This window comes from Sapajus apella, unplaced genomic scaffold (assembly GCF_009761245.1).
Source record: "Sapajus apella isolate SASKATOON/1434 unplaced genomic scaffold, GSC_monkey_1.0 scaffold25, whole genome shotgun sequence".
NCBI lineage: Eukaryota > Metazoa > Chordata > Mammalia > Primates > Cebidae > Sapajus > Sapajus apella.
The window spans coordinates 16,624,310-16,642,258 of record NW_022436965.1 but is presented as its reverse complement, the minus strand read 5'-3'; the positions used below and the strand labels follow the sequence as shown (position 1 = coordinate 16,642,258).

Genomic DNA, 17,949 nt, shown 5'->3' with positions numbered 1-17,949 from the left:
AATGTGACATACCAATAGTTTTCAGTGAATTCGCAGAATGAAGAGGATCGGTAATGCTAAGGGTGATGCTAAAGAATAGGGAAGATTGCAAATCCCACGACTCTTTATTGAATATTATAACCACACATCCAATTATGATGCACGCTGCAGAAAAGCTGATTAATCCAGCTAACAAGACCTGCGAATCAATTCATAACACAGTATTAGACTTAACATCTAATGGTGACATGATGGCATTTACTTACATCCTAAGAGTCACATCTTGGTTATAAATGTTATACAATTACCCTGGAAGATAATTTTAAAAGGTATTCTAGTTTAACCACCTTCCACAAAGAAACTGTCCCTTTCAAATAAACAAGATTCTACCTTATTATTAAAAAGATTGACTCAACTGTCTTTCTTGTTGTTACTCTAGTTTGATAGCTCTCAATATTGAAAGGTTCTTAAAACACAATGCAAATCTCTCCTGCTTCTATATAGAATGTATCCTGTTTGGAAAATAAATTGTTACTGACATATTGTGTCTAGTACATGACACAAATTTATATACCAAGACTCTAATATATTCACAGAAGATCCCCCGCTTTACCATTTATTAGTTGTAAAACAAGTAGTTCTGCAACAGAGAAAGGGAAGGCCATGAAATGCTTGAGATTAAGTGATTAACAGAGTTTTGTAATTTCTATGCACACATTGTTTATGCCTAAGTATAAGAAAATATTTATTTTTCAAAATTATCTTCAGGAAAAAAATAGTTGTGTTATTCAATCCTTTTCATATTTTCCATCTGTTTTTTGTTTTACTTTCTGTGAGGTTTCCACAATTTACCCATTAGGTCCTTTTATTTCTTTATCTATATTGATGTCATATGGTTTTTCTTCCTAAATCTCTTAAGAGCATGAATTACATTAAGCAATTTTTTAAATGTTAAATTAATCTTGTTCTGAAATAAACGTGACTTGATCATGTTTTTATTATTTTTATGTTACTGGATATATTTGTGCCAAAAATTTGTGTAGAATTGTTCTGTGTTTGTGGGCAAGATTGGCTCATGATTTTTCTTTCTCTTAATATTCCTATATAGTTTTGGTGTTAAGGTTAAAGAAGCCTTATAAAATAATTAAGGGAGGAGGCCAGGCACAGTGGCTCATGCTGATAATCCCAGCACTTTGGGAGGCAAGGCAGGAGGATCTCTTGAGTTCAATAGTTTGAGACCAGCCTGGGAAACATAGTGACACTCCACCTGTACAAAAAAATCTTAAAAATTAGCTGGGCACGGTGGTGCACACCTGTAGAAACAGCTACTCAGGAAACTGAGGTGGGAGGATTGCTCTGTCACCCAGGTTGGAGTACAGTGATAATATCATGGTTCATTGCAACCTCAAACTCCTGCACTTAGGCAATCAGATTTAGTAAGCCTAAGAAGTCTTGGTATGTATAAATAAAAAGATACTAATACCCAGAAACATCACAGTGAAAGTACAATCTTCCTCCTTTATCGGCATGGGATAGGCTCCAAGATCCCAGGGGATGTCTAAAATCACAGATAGTACCAACCCTATATATATTATAGTTTTTTAAAATATATATATATCTATGATAAAGTTTAATTTATAAATTAGGCACTGTAAAAGATTAACAATAATAATAATAAAATAGAACAAGAATAACAGTATGACAGCATAGCTACTCTTACACTTTAGGGCTATTACAAAGTAAAATAAGGGTTATTTGAATGAGCACTGTGATACCCTATGGTCTATCTGATAACTGAGTTGGCTACTAAGTGACTAATGAACAGGAGGTGTACAGAGTGGACATGCAGGTCAAAAGGATGAGTCACATCCTGGGCAGGACAGAGTAAAATGACACAAGATTTTATCACACTACTCAGAAAGGCACAGAATTTGAAATGCATGAATTTTTCTAGAATTTTTCATTTAATATTTTCTTTTTTTCAAAAGTGTTTATTTTAGGTTCAGAGATAACATGTGTAGGTTTGTTATATAGGTAGACTTGTGTCATGGGGGTTTGCTGAACAGATTATTTCATCACCCAGGTACTAAGCCTAGTACACAACAGTTATTTTTTTCTGATCCTCTCCTTCCTTCCATCCTGAATCCTCAAGTAAGTAAGCCCCAGTATCTGTTGTTCTCCTTTTTATGTCCATGAGTTCTCACTACTTAGCTCTCACTTATAAGTGAGAAAATGTTCCTGCATTAGTTTGATAAGGATAAGGAGCCTTCAGCTCCATCCATGTTCCCGCAAAAGACATGATCTCATTCTTTTTTACAGCTGCATAGTATTCTGTGGCAAATATGTGCCACATTTTCTTTACCCAATCTGGCATTGACGGGCATTTAAGTTGATTCCATATCTTTGCTATTGTGACTAGTGCTGCAATGAACATTCATGTGAATATGTCTTTATGGCAGAATTATTTATACTCCTTTGGGTATATACCCTGTAATGGGATTGCTAGGTTGAATGGTAGTTCTATTTTTAGCCATACTGCTTTCCACAATGGTTGAACTAATTTACACTCCCACCAAGAGTATATAAGTATTAACTTTTCTCTAGAACCTTGACAGCATCTGTTATTTTTTTACTTTTTATTAATAGCCATTCTGACTGGTGTGAGATAGCATCTCATTGTGGTTTTGATTTGCATATCTTTATTATTAGTGATGTTGAGCTTTTTTCCATATGCTCCTTGGCTGCATGTATCTCTTCTTTTGAAAAGTGTCTGTTTATATCCTTTGCCCACTTTTTAATGGAGTTGTTTTTTTCTGGTAAATTTGTTTAAATTCCTTGTAGATGCTGGATATTAGACCTTTGTCACATGCATAGTTTGTAAATGTTTTATCCCATTCTATAGGTTGTTACTCTGTTGATAGTTTCTTTTGCTGTGCAGAAGCTCTTAAGTTTAATTAAATCTCATTTGTTAATTTTTGCTTTTGTTGCAATTGTTTTCGGCATCTTTCATTATGAAATATTTGCTTGTTCTTGTGTCCAGAATGATATTTCCTAGCTTATCTTCCATGGTTTTTTTAGTTTTATGTTTGTCTTTAATCCATCTTGAGTTGATTTTTGTATATGATGTAAGAAAGGGGTCCAATTTCAATCTTCTGCATATGGCTAGCCAGCTATCCAAGCATGATTCATTGACTAGGGAGTCCTTTACTCATTGTTTGTTTTTGTAGGCTTTGTTGAAGATTAGATGGTTTTAGGTGTGCAGCCTTATTTCTGGATTCTGTATTGTTTCATTGGACTATGTGTGTGTTTTTGTACCATGCTGTTTTGGTTACTGCAGCCCTGTAATACAGTTTGAAGTTGGGTAATGTGATGCCTCCAGCTTTGTTCCTTTTTCTTAGGATTGCCTTGGCTATTTGGGCTCTTTTTTGGCTTCATATGAATTTTAAAATACTTTTTTCTAGTTCTGTAAAGAATGTCAGCAGTAGTTTGATAGAAATAGCATTGAATCTGTAAATTGCTTTGGGTAGTTTGGCCATTTTAATGATACTGATTCTTTCTATTTATGAGCATGGAATGTTTTTCCATTTGTTTGTGCCTTCTCTGATTACTTTTAGCAGTGTTTTGTACTTCTTATTGTGGAGGTCTTTCACCTCCCTGGTAAGCTGTATTCTAGATATTTTAGTCTTTTCATGTCAATTGTGAATGAGATTGCATTCTTAATTTGGCTCTCAGCTTGGCTGTTTTTGGTGTATAGTAATGCTAATGATTTTGTATACTGATTTCATATCCTGTGATTTTGCTGAAGTTATTTATCACTTGAAGGAGATTTGGGGCTGAGGTTATGGGGTTTTCTAGATATAGAATAATGTTGTCTGCAAAGAGGGACAGTTTGACTTCCTCTCTTCCTATTTGGATGCCTCATTTACAAAGAGAAGCCCCATCAGACTAACAGTGGACCTCTCAGCAGAAACCCTACGAGACAGTAGAGATCAGGAACCTATATTTAACATTCTTAAAGAAATAAATCCTCAAACAAGAATTTCCTATCCAGCCAAACTAAACTTCCTAAACAAAGGAAAAATAAGATCCTTTTCAGATAACCAAATGCTGAGGGAGTTCATTACCACCAGATCCACCTTGTAAGAGATCTTAAATGGAGCACTAAATATGGAAAGGAAAGACTAACACCAGCAAATACAAAAACACAGGTAAGTACACAGATCAGTGACACTATAAAGCAACCTCATAAACAAGTCAGCATAATAAATAGATAACACCACAATGACAGGATCCAATCAACACATATCAATAATAACCTTGGCCAGGCGCAATGGCCCATGCTTGTAATCCCAGCACTTTGGGAGACTAAGGCAAGTGGATCACAAGGTCAGGAGTTTGAGACCAGCCTAGCCAATATGGTGAAACCCTGTCTCTACTAAAAATACAAAAAATTAGCCAGGCATGGTGGTGTGCCCCTGTAATCCCTGCTACTCAGGAGGCTGAGGCAGGAGGATCGCTTGAACCCAGGAGGCAGAAGTTTCAGTGAGCCAAGATCATGCCATTGCACTCCAGCCTGGGCAGTAGAGTAAGACTCTGTCTCAAAAAGTAATAATAATAATAATAATAATTATTATTATTATTATTATAACCTTGAATTTAAATGGGCTAAATGCCCAATTTAAAAGGTACAGAGTGGCAAGTTAGATAAAAAGCAAGACCCTGCCGGGCACGGTGGCTCAAGCCTGTAATCCCAGCACTTTGGGAGGCTGAGGCGGGTGGATCACAAGGTCAAGAGATCGAGACCATCCTGGTCAACATGGTGAAACCCCGTCTCTACTAAAAATACAAAACATTAGCTGGGCATGGTGGCACATGCCTGTAATCCCAGCTACTCAGGAGGCTGAGGCAGGAGAATTGCCTGAACCCAGGAGGCGGAGGTTGCGGTGAGCCGAGATCGCGCCATCGCACTCCAGCCTGGGTAACAAGAGTGAAACTCCGTCTCAAAGAAAAAAAAAAAAAAAAAGCAAGACCCAATGGTATGCTGTCTTCAAGAAACCTATCTCACATGGAATGACACCCACAGGCTCAAAATAAAGGAACGGAGGAAAGTCTACCAAGCAAATGGAAATCAGAAAAATGCAGGGGTTGCTACCCTAATTTCAGACAAAACAGACTTGAAGCCAACAAAGATCAAAAAGACAAAGAAGGGCATTACATAATGGTAAAGGGTTCAATTCAACAAGAAGCCCTAACTATCCTAAATGCACCCAACACAGGAGCACTCAGATTCATAAAGCAAGTTCTTGGAGACCTACAGTTAATATTTTCGAACCATAGTTGGCCACAGGTAACTGAAACCTTGGATAACTGACACCAGAGAAAGCAAAATGGTGGATAAGAGGTGAGTACAGGACACCAAGAGAAAGAGACAATCTAAAAGAAAGACAGGTACTTACAAATAATGACAATTACAATTAATAGCAGTTGTCTCAAAAGCAACAATTAAGCTCAGGTATTATCCAAATTGAGACAAAACAGATACATTTTCAGAGAAACAAAGACTAAATGAAAACAGATGAAGCCACTAAGAAAAAAGATGAAATGAAAAAAGATGACTACTCACAGATCTTTAATGAAAAGGATACAAAATCGCAGCTAAATAGGAATAACTTCCAGTGTTCTATAACACTGCAGGATGACTATATTTAACAGCAATATATTACATAGTTTCATGTAGCTAGAAGGAAGACATTGAATGTTCCCAACATGAAGAAATGATAAATGTTTGAGTTGATGAATATGCTAATTACCCTGATCTGATCATTATACATTATAGATATGGAAAGATCACTATGTATTTCATAACTATGTACAATTATTAGTCAATTAAAAAATACAATTTTTAAAAAGTCACTAGAGCAAAAATTCAGGAAAAAGGAAGCTGAATCCCAAAAGATGGAGTTGGATGCAAAAACGAACCGTGAGCAAAGAAACTGAAATTGGTAAGCTTGTGACGAGTGGAGAGAAGCACTGGTACCTAAAACATTACAATAGTAATAATAATGATAATGACTAATTTCAAAGATGTTAGTACTATGTCAATAATGTAACAAAATATAAGATGAGAAAGGATGATTAAAGCATTCTGAAGTTCCTGCATTATTTGGAGAAAGGCAAAGCTATTTAGCTTTAGACTTGTTAAATCAAATATAATTATTACAATTTAAGATTTTTTTAATGTATGAAACCACTAAGAAAACTGTATTTAGGAATATAGCAATTTTGACTGCATTTAACAGAAAAGAGCACTTATAATAATAAATGGAGATTTTGTTTTTCTCAAGTAATCCTAAATCCAGAATAAGCAGCCTTGTGCTAGTATGGTGGCTCCCAATGCTTTTAGGGACCCAGGCTCTTTTTCCTCTTTGTGTTCAACCATCTTTAGTGTCTGTTCTCATGGTCACCACTTCACAATCTCAAGATGGATACTCATTTCAGCCCACTGGAGGGCTCCAGGCAGAAAGCAAGGTAAAGCAAAGAGCAAAAAGCACATGCCAGATGATTTGACCCCCAATAGGGCTTTCTAGAAGCCTATTCAGCAAACTTTTGTACATTTTTCATTGGCCAAACTGTCTTCTTAAGCTACCAAAGTTGTCAGGAATGCTTGGAAGTATGATATTTCACACTAGGCCTATTGCCATACCAACAAAAAAATACTGAGTTTCTATTAGTCAGAAAGAGAGGGAGACCACATATTGGATAAGCAGCCAGAAATGCCTGCCATAAAAAAAGGAACATAAAACTGTTAAATTGGTAGAGGGAACAAAGGGATTAAAGAAAACTGAATTAACTCAATTAATTGAGAAAAGAAAGAATGAGAAAAAGTAAATAAAAGGTAAATAAAAGGACAAAATAACATGTGAGAAAAAGTCCAAATATATTCCTTTTAAAAACTTTATTTTCAATTTATAAACAGTAAAATCTACTCTTTTGGTGTACAGTTATTTGAGTTTTGATAAATGCATGCGGTTATGTAATCACACCACAACTAAGAAACAAAACACATACATCACTCCCAAAATTTCCTCAGGCTACATCTTTGTAGTCAACTCTTTTCCCCAACTGCAACCCCTAGCAACCAATGATGTTCTCTAGACCTATAATTTTGCCATTTTTAGAAGGTCTATGAATGTAATTATATAATTGTATGTCTCCCTTGGAGGCTGGCTTATTTCTCTTAGCATAATGCATTTTAAATTCTTCCTTGTTGTGCCTATCAATACTCCATTCCTTTTTTTATCGCTGAGTAATATTTCATTATAAGATGTTCCAGGAGAGAGATCCAAGATGGCTGATCACTAGCAGCTCAGGATGGTAGCTCCCAGGGAAAGCACAGAGAAGGAGAGGACGCCACAGTTTCAGATGAATTTTTGTTGCTCACGCACCAGGAGATTCCCAGCAGAGGAGCCCCACGGGTTGCCAGTGTGACTCTTGTGGCCGGTGAGGCGGTTTTGCCGCTGCCTTGGTGCAGAGGTTCTTGGTGCAGAGTCAGAAAAGCACCATCAATCTTAACACCGCTGTTTTGGCCGGCACAGTGGGTTGCTCAGATTTTAGCTCTGGGAATCAACAAGTTGGACGTCCACTCAGAAACCCAATTATAAAGACGGTAATTATAAAGACCACAGATGGATAAATCTATAACGAAGGGAAGAAACCAGCCTAAAAAGGCTGAGAATACCTAAAATCAGAACGCCTCTCCCTCTACAGGGGATCACAGTTCCTCATCAGCAACGGAACAAGGCTGGATGGAGAACGAGTGTGTTCCATTAACAGAAGCAGGCTTCAAAAGGTGGATGATAAGAAACTTCAGTGAATTAAAAGAACTCGTTCTAACCCAATGCAAAGAAACTAAGAACTTTGAAAAAAGGTTTGACGAAATGTTAACAAGAATACACAATTTAGGGAGGAATATAAGTGAATTAATGGAGCTGAAAAACACAACACGAGAACTTCGCGAAGTATGCACAAGTTTTAACAGCCGAATTGATCAAGCAGAAGAAAAGATATCAGAGGTCAAAGACCAACTTAATGAAATAAAACGAGAAGACAAGATTAGAGAAAAAAGGATAAAAAGGAACAAGCAAAGTCTCCAAGAAATATGGGACTATGTGAAAAGACCTAATCTACGTTTGATAGGTGTACCTGAATGTGACGAAGAGAATCTATCCAAGCTGGAAAATACGCTTCAGGATATTATTCAGGGGAACCTTCCCAACCTAGCAAGGCAGGACAATATTCAACTCCAGGTAATACAGAGAACACCACAAAGATATTCCTCAAGAAGACCAACCTCAAGGCACATAATCATCAGATTCACCAGGGTTGAAATGAAGGAGAAGATACTGAGGGCAGCCAGAGAGAAAGGTCAGGTTACCCACAAAGGGAAGCCTATCAGACTCACAGCAGATCTCTCAGGAGAAACCCTACAAGCCAGAAGAGAGTGGGGGCCAATATTCAACATCCTTAAAGAAAAGAACTTTCAACCCAGAATTTTACATCCAGCCAAACTAAGCTTCATAAGCGAAGGAAAAATAAAATCTTTTGTGAACAAGCAAGTGCTCAGAGATTTCATCACCACCAGGCCTGCTTTACAAGACCTTCTGAAAGAACCACTACACATAGAAAGGAACAACCAGTATCAGCCTTTCTAAAAAATACCAAAAAGTAAAGAGCATCAACATAATCAAGAATTTACATCAACTAATGGTCAAAACAGCCAGCTAACATTAAATGGCAGTATTAAACTCACATATATTATTATTAATTCTAAATTTAAATAGACTAAATCCCCCAATCAAGAGACACGGACAGGCAAAAAAAGCCAAACCCATCAGTATGCTGCATCCAGACCCATCTCACATGCAAGGATACACAAAGACTCAAAACAAAGGGATGGAGAAAGATTTACCAACCAAATGGAGAGCATAAATAAGTAAGTAAGTAAATAAATAAATAAAAAGCAGGAGTTGCAATTTTTGCCTCTGATAAAATAGACTTTAAAGCAACAAAGATCACAAGAAGCAAAGAAGGATATTACATAATGATGAAAGGATCAATGCAACAAGAAGAGCTAAAGATCCTAAATATATACACACCCAATACAGGAATACCCAGATATTTAAGACTTATAAAAAGACTTAGACTCACACACAATAATAGTGCGAGACTTCAACATCAACATTAGACAGATCAATGAGACAGAAAATTAACAACAATATCCAGGATTTGAACTCAGATCTGGAACAAGTAAACTTAGCATTTATAGAACTCTCCACTTTAAATACACAAAATATACACTCTTCTTAGTACCACATCACACCTATTTACAGGTTTAAATGAAATATTGGTTGGCTGCTTGTTTGTTATTTTCTTCCCTCATTTTTTTTTCTTTTTTTTTATGTCTCTATTATTAAGCACAATTATAGGCATATCCATTTTTAGACTGCATGCTAGCCTGGGCAATAAAGCAACACCCCCGTTCTCTCTCCCTCTTCCTCTTCCTCTTTCTTCCTCTCCTTCGTTTTTTTTAATTCTTTTTTTTCTTTCTTTCTCTCTTTCTTCTTTTTCTTTTTTTTTTAAAAAAAGTTCAAATACCAGAATTTCATTTTAAATTAAAAAAAAAGATGTTCCACAATTTGTTTATCCATTCACCAGTTGAAGAGTGTTTCCAGACATGTGATATTATAAATAAAGCTGCTATAGAGATTCATATAGAGGTTTTTTAAACATAAGTTTTCATTTTGCTTGAAATAAAACATAGGAGTGAGATTGGTGAGTCATGTGGCAAGTGTATGTTTAACTTTATAAGAAGCTCCCAAAGTGTTTTCCAAAGTGGTTTTACCATTTTACATTCTCACGAACAATGTATGCAAGTTTCATTGTCTTCATATCTTCACTAGCACTTGGCATTAACAAGTTTGTTGTTGCTACTCCAGTAGGTAGACAGTGGTATCTCACTGTGGTTTTAATGTGTGTTTCTCTAATGACTTACAATGTTGAGTGTCTTTCCAAGTGCCTTTATTCCATCCATATGTCTTCCTTGGTGTCTCAAATCTGTTAAAATCTTTTCTCTTCTAAATCTATTTTTAATTTCAATAAATACTAATGGACTAAAACTAGTTTTTAAAAAGCAGCAGAAATTGTCAACTTGGAAAAAATAACAAAATCCAACTGTATACTATCAAAAAGACATCTAAACGTCATGACACCAAAATCTTGAAAATAAAAGGATGGAAAAATTGTAGCAAATAACAAAATAAAGCTGATGTAGCTATAGTAATACCAGATAAAATTCATTTAAGGCAAAAAGCATTATTTGGGATAAAAGGGAAATTAAATAATAAGAAAAAAATTAACTGGGAAAATATTAATACTTATAGACACTTAATAACAACCTCTATTTGTATAAAGTAAAAGCTGACAGAATTGCAAGGAGAAAACGATAAATCCACAGTGATAGTGGAAACTTGTTAGATTTAGCTGAAAAACAATATTGGGAAAAATATAGAAGATTGAACTTCATAATTAACAAAACAATCTACTGAACAAATTTAGACCCCTGCATCCAACAATTAGAGAATATGCATTTTTATAAAGCAAACACAACATTTGGAAAAACCAGTCATATTCAAGGCTACAAAGCAAATCTTCACAAATCAAAGAACTGACATACAAAACACATTCTCTGATCACAGTGTGATAAGAGAAATAATAATAAAACATCATATTTGGAAAATTCAAAACAATTTATAAATAATTAATGGGTCAAAAAGTTTAAGAAACTGTAGAACTGGATCATGATGAATACACTAAAAACCAAAACATGTGGGATGCCACTAAAAAGAAAATTTAAAACTTTAACTGCACACAGAAAACAAAAAAAAGCTAAAAATCAATCAACTATTAAGATATTAAAAAGAACAGAATAAAACCAAAATAAAATGTTCTCTGAAAAAAGAAATAAAACAGTCCAACAATCATGATTTAGAAAAAAGGAAGGAAGACACAAGTAACAATCTTTGCAGGAAAAATGGGCAAATCTACAGACACAGTTGAGATTATGTCAGATGTGGGACTAGAATCCAAATTCTGCCATTTATTATCCTTGTTTGTGATCTCTAAGCTTCAGTTTGCTCATATGCAAAATGGAGATGATATTTACACTGAGAATGCCTAGTCATAATGGTCACTCAGCAAATACTAATTTCTTTCATCTCCCTTCAATTTCTTTTAGTTAGTAGTTCTGTTGAATGAAGACGGCAAAACAAATAAAATGTGAGATTTTATGAATTATTAATCATCTATATATGCAGCCATTTTCTCTATCAACATGCATAAGCAAAAATTGATCATACTTTGTTTTAAAGGTGTTTCTTACCTGCCAAAACACATTCTTGACTATATAAAAGTCTACATCCAAAGCAGCCATGAACATAATTAAAGGTGAAAAGTAAGAAAAAAGTGAAAAACTTGATGTTCTTATAAGAGGGTAGACAATTTGGTGCACCTAAAATAACAAAGGCAAACAAGAAATTAGTTTGCTACCAATTCCAAGTATTAGAAATTAGTTTGATGCTATGTCAATCAATACACATTTTAGAATCTCTCAGTTTACAGCTAGTGAGAGAGTATTTACAAGGGCAATCCTAAGGGTCCCATGGTAGATTTCTTAATGTAGCCATCCATATGGGTTATATATGTAGTCCTCTATTCAGTGAATTATATGGTTTGCAGCTACACAAACACTGTTTATGATATGCAATCAGTATTTTCAATATTACCTACATTGGTAATATTAGAAAATATTTTAGGTGATTCACAGGTAAGTATTTTTTAATTTGACTGTTAGATGTTTATTTCCATTTGCTTTAGTTGAGGAAAGAATCCTGAATGGGTGCTTGTTTCACAGACATGGGCTTAGGATTTTTAAATCTTTAAGTGGGACAGTAGAGAAAAATAATTCATAGAAAACAGTAGATTGTATACATAAGGCATAAATCATGAAGGTTGTACACAGATTAATGGAAAACTCAACAACAATGATTGAAGGGCTATAAATATTCCATACTAAAAAGTTTATTTTGGCCCCCTAGTTTAACTTTCATTACATCACCTCCCTATACCTCACTTTGCTCATCTGTAAAATGGAAATAGAGTATCTGCTTTCAGTGGGTTGCTGTGAGACTGAATAAATTAACTCAAAGGTTACTAAGCTAATAAATTAATAAATACAAAGCACTTAAAAGAGAGCCTGGCACACTCTGAAGATGTCAGCTAGTAGTAGCGGTGGTATTTCAGAAGATTAGGAAGAGGTATTTACAATCCTAGATGGGTACAAGCATTATCTCCATTTTTAAAAAATAAAGGAATGAGTGACAGCAAATTGTTATTGATCATACTGCTATACAGCTGAAATCAGAAGTTAATACTAGGTTGATAAATAAATGAATGTTGTTTTGTATCTATAGTATATATTATGTGAAGCATGTTTTACATTTAATCTGGCAGTGCCCATGCCTCGTGATGAACATAACTGGTGCCATTTATAAGCAGGTCTTTTATAAGGCAACAGCAGGGAAGAAGCCACTGTATGTGGAGGGGAAGAGCAAGGCTCCAGAAGCAAATAATAAACCCAAAAATGCAAACACATTTTCCTTGCTTTATTTTTTTTGTTTTGTTTTGGTTTTGTGTGTGTGTGTTTGTTTTTTTACAATCTTGTGCTGATGCCCAGGCTGGAATGCAGTGGAGTGATGTTGGCTCACTGCAACCTACGTCTCTTGGGTTCAAGTGATCCTTGTGCCTCAGTCTCCCAGGTCACTGGGATTATAGGCATGGGTCACCCCTCCTGGCTAATTTTTGTATTTTTATTAGAGACAGGGTTTTGCCATGTCGGCCAGGCTGGTCTCAAACTCCTGGCCTCAAGTGATCCACCCGCCTCGGCCTCCCAAAGTGCTGTGATAACAGGTGTGAACCACCACACCCAGCCACATTTTTCTCTTATTACTACTTTTTTAAAGCTTCCCTAATTGATGTGTCCTTTACTGTGTGTTTTTTTTTTTTATTTTCTAATTTTTTAATACCAGATAGAATTTTTTGAGTAACTCTTCCCATAAGAGAAAATATTCCATGCATTCAGGAATAAGATGGGAGTAGACTTTATTTTTGGCCTCTTTCCTCTAATTTTTTCTCTAATTTATAGTACATACCTCAACAGAATTGTAGGCCATTCGTCCTATCACAAATCCTGATAGAGAGAGAATTGTCAAAACAATGACTTCAGAATTCTTTAAACACGTCTTCAAAAACCCTAAAGAAATGTATATATGTGTTATTTAAACATAATTTGTTTCAAAACAATTTAATTAATATTTCTTTTCTCTAGTTGTTTAATTTCAAACTTCCGAGTGTCATATTCTTGTGGATGAATAGCTGATAGCTGTTATAAATGCTGTCTCTTAAGTATATAACATATAATAAGGCATCTTTCACAGGCGAATCTGGAAAATATTAATGTTTCAACAACTTCCCATTTGCCCACCCCGTGACACATCAGAATAATGTATGGGTTTCTTACCAATGGATCGGACAGTGAGAAATTATGGAAAGCCCAGTTTTACATCTACATAGTACACCTTATGTTAATGATTCCTCATCCTAAGCTATAGCGACATATTTCTATAATTTTCCCAGAAGCCAGAAAGACATTTAACTGAGCTCTATAGAGAAACTGCTTTTATGATACTAGTAACAAAAGCCAGTCATTATTCTCTATCTGCATTTTCTTGCCTTGAAATTCTACTCTGTCTAAAGTTATTCATTTCATTCCCTCCAGAGACAATAAATAAACTATAATTCAATTAAGATTCATTGGCATCCCAGATTCTGCATTTCCTGACTTCCAGTTATAAGTCAAGCCGCATCATTAAATATTAATACAGAAGGTCTTGACTTACTTTAGGATGGTGCAAAAGTGATACAAATTTGGAAGAAACTATACTTCGAGTACTCATACAACCATTCTGTTTTTCATGTTTAGTACAATATTTACTAAATTACCTGAGATAGTCAATATTTTATTATAAAATAGACTTTGTGTTAGATGATTTTGTCTAACTGTAGGCTGATATGTTATGAAAGCTTTTAAGGTAGGCTAGTCTTAGTTACAATGTTCAGTAGGTTAGTTGTATTAAATGCATTTCAACTTACAATATTTTTAATTTATGATGGGTTTATTAGGATACAACCTGATAATCAAAGGCATCTGCACTTCTTTTTTTTTTTTTTTTTTTTTGAGACGGAGTTTTGCTGTTGTTGCCCAGACTGGAGTGCAATGGCACGATCTCGGCTCACCGCAACCTCCGCCTCCTGGGTTCAAGCAATTCTCCGGCCTCAGCCTCCCGAGTAGCTGGGACTACAGGCACGCACCATCATGCCCAGCTAATTTTTGTATTTTTAGTAGAGACGAGGTTTCACCTTGTTGACCAGGATGGTCTCGATCTCTTGACCTCGTGATCCACCCGCCTCAGCCTCCCAAAGTGCTGGGATTACAGGCTTGAGCCACCGCGCCCGGCTGGCATCTGCACTTCTAACAGGTAAGACCAGATTAAGAAATGTTTTTTACACTATCTCTGCAATGCTCTTTATTACTGGAGCATTCGTCTCTATAAAGGTTATAGAGCTAGTTCATGGTCGTCAGCACCTTGTGATATCAAAAGGGACCAAGATCATTAGTGAGTACATTAAAGATCCCCAAGGAAAGCAATTTCACTCCTTGATACAATGGGTTAAATTGAAGGAGTTCTTTATGCATACTTGCTTCATTATTTGTTTCTATATAGTATTCCTAGTACCAGAAAGGATTTTAAAGCAGCTATTTTTCCCAAATAAATTTTATTTTACAGGAGTCTAGAAACTTTTTCCTCATCTCTAGCATTGAATTGCAGACTAAAGCATCTGTGTATTGAATATGTTGCTTGATCCGCATGAATATCATTCACTATACCTGTTGAATTCTTAACATTAAGAGGTCCTTATTTGTGAAGCCTTTCCTAATTTTCTTCTTGGGGTTGGGATGGGTTATTTATCTTCCCTGAAGAACGATCACATCAAAAGCCATAGTAAAATGGACAAAATTAATGACATCAATTATGTAAATCATGAATTGTATGCCTGGGCTCTATTTGTGTGTTTGCTCCCATTGCCCTCTCCTCTCTCAGATATTTTGGTTAGGTTAGGTCTGGCCAGGCAGGCAGTGTACAGCTCTTCCTCATTCTTGTGAGCAGAGAATCTTGGCCACACCTTTATAGTTATACTTAACACACTGCACAGTAATTATGTGTTTGCCAATCTCCCCCATGAGAAGACTCCTTGAAGTTAAGTTATTCTTCTTACATGTCTACCACACTACATGCTCAGCAAATGTTACTGAATAGAGGAATATAGAATAGATCCTACTTATAATTAAATGAAGCGAGATTGACAGTATTAACCCATGTCTTTATCTTTTCATTGGGCCCTTTCTTTTGAGGTATGTAGTTGTGATGGCTTTCTGCATTGACAAAAGGTTCACAGAACAGAAGAAAGATGAATTTCAAAAACAATCGCTTACCTCCCAAAGCAACAATGAAACATACAAGCATTATGAAATGTTGGTCTTCAACAAGGTAGTCAGCTGGATGCCCGCAGAGTAAATCAGGTCTGGTACTTTTGTTTTGTGACCAGAAGTAACTCATTTTTGCTGCTGCTTTTCCCCAGACCTAACTTGATGGAGTCGTTTCGGTTATTATTGACACTTTCACTTCTGCACACTAACCTGTATAGCATGCAAAAAGAACATGAGACCACAATCGCTTACCTCCCAAAGCAACAATGAAACATACAAGCATTATGAAATGTTTGTCTTCAACAAGGTAGTCAGCTGGATGCCCGCAGAGTAAATCAGGTCTGGTACTTTTGTTTTGGACCAGAAGTAACTCATTTTTGCTGCTGCTTTTCCCCAGACCTAACTTGATGGGAGTCGTTTCGGTTATTATTGACACTTACACTTCTGCACACTAAACTGTATAGCATGCAAAAAGAACATGAGACCTACCAAGACCCAATTCATCCATACTCTTTCTACCTAAGATTGTGCCACACTCAGATCTGAGCATGTCTCTTCTTGTCACAGAGCACACATTAATACCTCTTGTCCTATCTCTTGCTCCAAGAACATTTTATAGGAACACTAACAGCAGTGTTAGTATTTACTCCTTGTACTGTTACATGCATATGGAAAGAGGGGGTGCATTGATTGGCACATTTACCATTATACCAATATGGTAATGTGCTTGCTTTACCCATTGGACAGGGAGTTTCTCAAAGGCCAGTGCCCAAACTTTCCTTAAGGCTGTGCACATGGTATGTGGCACAAGATAGGCTCTCCAAAAATATTTGATGGGCTGAACTCTTTGAGGGGGAAGATGCAAGGATAAATGTTATGCCCCTCCTTCTCTGTGGGTATAAATCATTCTGGAATTCCATTTTACCACTCCAGCCCCAATATCTATTTTTCTTCTCTCTGCATCCTTCGAATAAAAGATGGTGGATGGGAAACAAAATCAAGTTGAGTAACACCAGTTAAGGTTTTGGAATGAGGATAAGGGTGAATAACCTCAAAATAAGGGAAAAGACCAAGACTGAGCTTTGATCATATGATGCCTTTGAGTGAATTAGAGAAAGACCCCCTTTCTCAGTGCAATGAAGCCTGACAACAGGGCACATGACTTGAGATGTGACTACCAGGCTGGATTTCAGCCCCAGGCCCCCACCTCAACTGGTGCTCTGTTAGGATGTACCCTGTGCAAACCTATGCAGTGGTCTTGAGAAAGATTTGTTCTGTTTTATTTTTCCTTGCAGCTAGCTTTAACCTAAAAATCCTGGAGTATCTCCAATAATATTTAAGCCTTATCTTTGGTCCCTTGTTTTGCACTTGTTTGGTCTACAGGTCACAGTGATTCTATGTGAAGCAGAGGATGGACCAGAAAGAGATTCAAAATGCTACATCTTCAAATGCCTTCACCTGTCCCTCCAGTAGCCCTTCAGGTCCTTAGTGTCTTCAACCCCTGCTATCCTCATGTGTTAATGACCCTCAAGTTAAGTTCTTCTCCAAATTACCCAGATCAGAGATATGTTCCTCCAATATTAAGCTAGTTCAAAGTTGAAATTGAGATGAAGGCTCTCAAAATCCCAAAGAACAATGCACAGCTCTGCGTCTGTTTGCCAGGGACAGTACTACCAACTGATATCACACCAAAATCTATTTCCATGCCTACTTCCCATTGGCTTCTTGCCAACCTGCTTTCATTCTGATTGGCTACCTACATTATCCCAACCCCCAATCCAGAAGAAGCCAAGCCAAAGCATCCCCAAGGTTCTGGGGATGCTTTCATATCTTAACGCTCAAGCTAGGTAGGCACCCACAACTGTTTTAACTGACTTTTTTTTTTTTTTTTTGCTGATATAATAGCTGAAATGGTCAAAGATATTAATATAGACAGAATCTCCTTCTATATTTTTAATATATACTCTATATTTCTTATGCCAACATTATCTGGCTCAACCCCCTCTTCAACAGTCTTGTCTCCTCTCTAGTTATCTTTTAGTGGTCTTGTTTCATTTTCTTTTTCTACCTTTCCTTCCTTTTCAGTTTTGCTCACTCTCATTTTCCTAACTCCTATTTATCATTGGTTTCTAGTTCTTAATTTGAAGAAACAATGTCATCCATTCTTCATGGGATGACAAATGCATCCCAAATTCCATGAGGCCTAACTTACATACTTCTTGCCTCAAATCTAATCACTAAAAACAAATACAGTATAAATATTAAACAAATGAATAATCATCATCAATTTGTGGGTTACTTTCAAGGAA

The 17,949-nt window shown here is 36.2% G+C and overlaps 1 protein-coding gene across 1 annotated transcript in view; it reads right to left on the bottom strand.

The window, feature by feature from the left end:
• SLC9C2 (solute carrier family 9 member C2 (putative)) overlaps positions 1-15,889 on the bottom strand; it is a 74,314-nt gene extending 58,425 nt beyond the window's left edge. Inside the window, exons 1-4 of the mRNA XM_032291365.1 lie at positions 15,647-15,889; positions 13,245-13,345; positions 11,417-11,545; positions 13-178 (exon numbers count right to left, since the gene is read on the bottom strand). Of these exons, the coding sequence (XP_032147256.1) occupies positions 13-178; positions 11,417-11,545; positions 13,245-13,345; positions 15,647-15,770 (520 nt within the window). The 5' untranslated portion in view covers positions 15,771-15,889. The remainder of the gene's footprint in view (positions 1-12; positions 179-11,416; positions 11,546-13,244; positions 13,346-15,646) is intronic.
• Between the last annotated feature and the right edge of the window lie 2,060 nt (positions 15,890-17,949).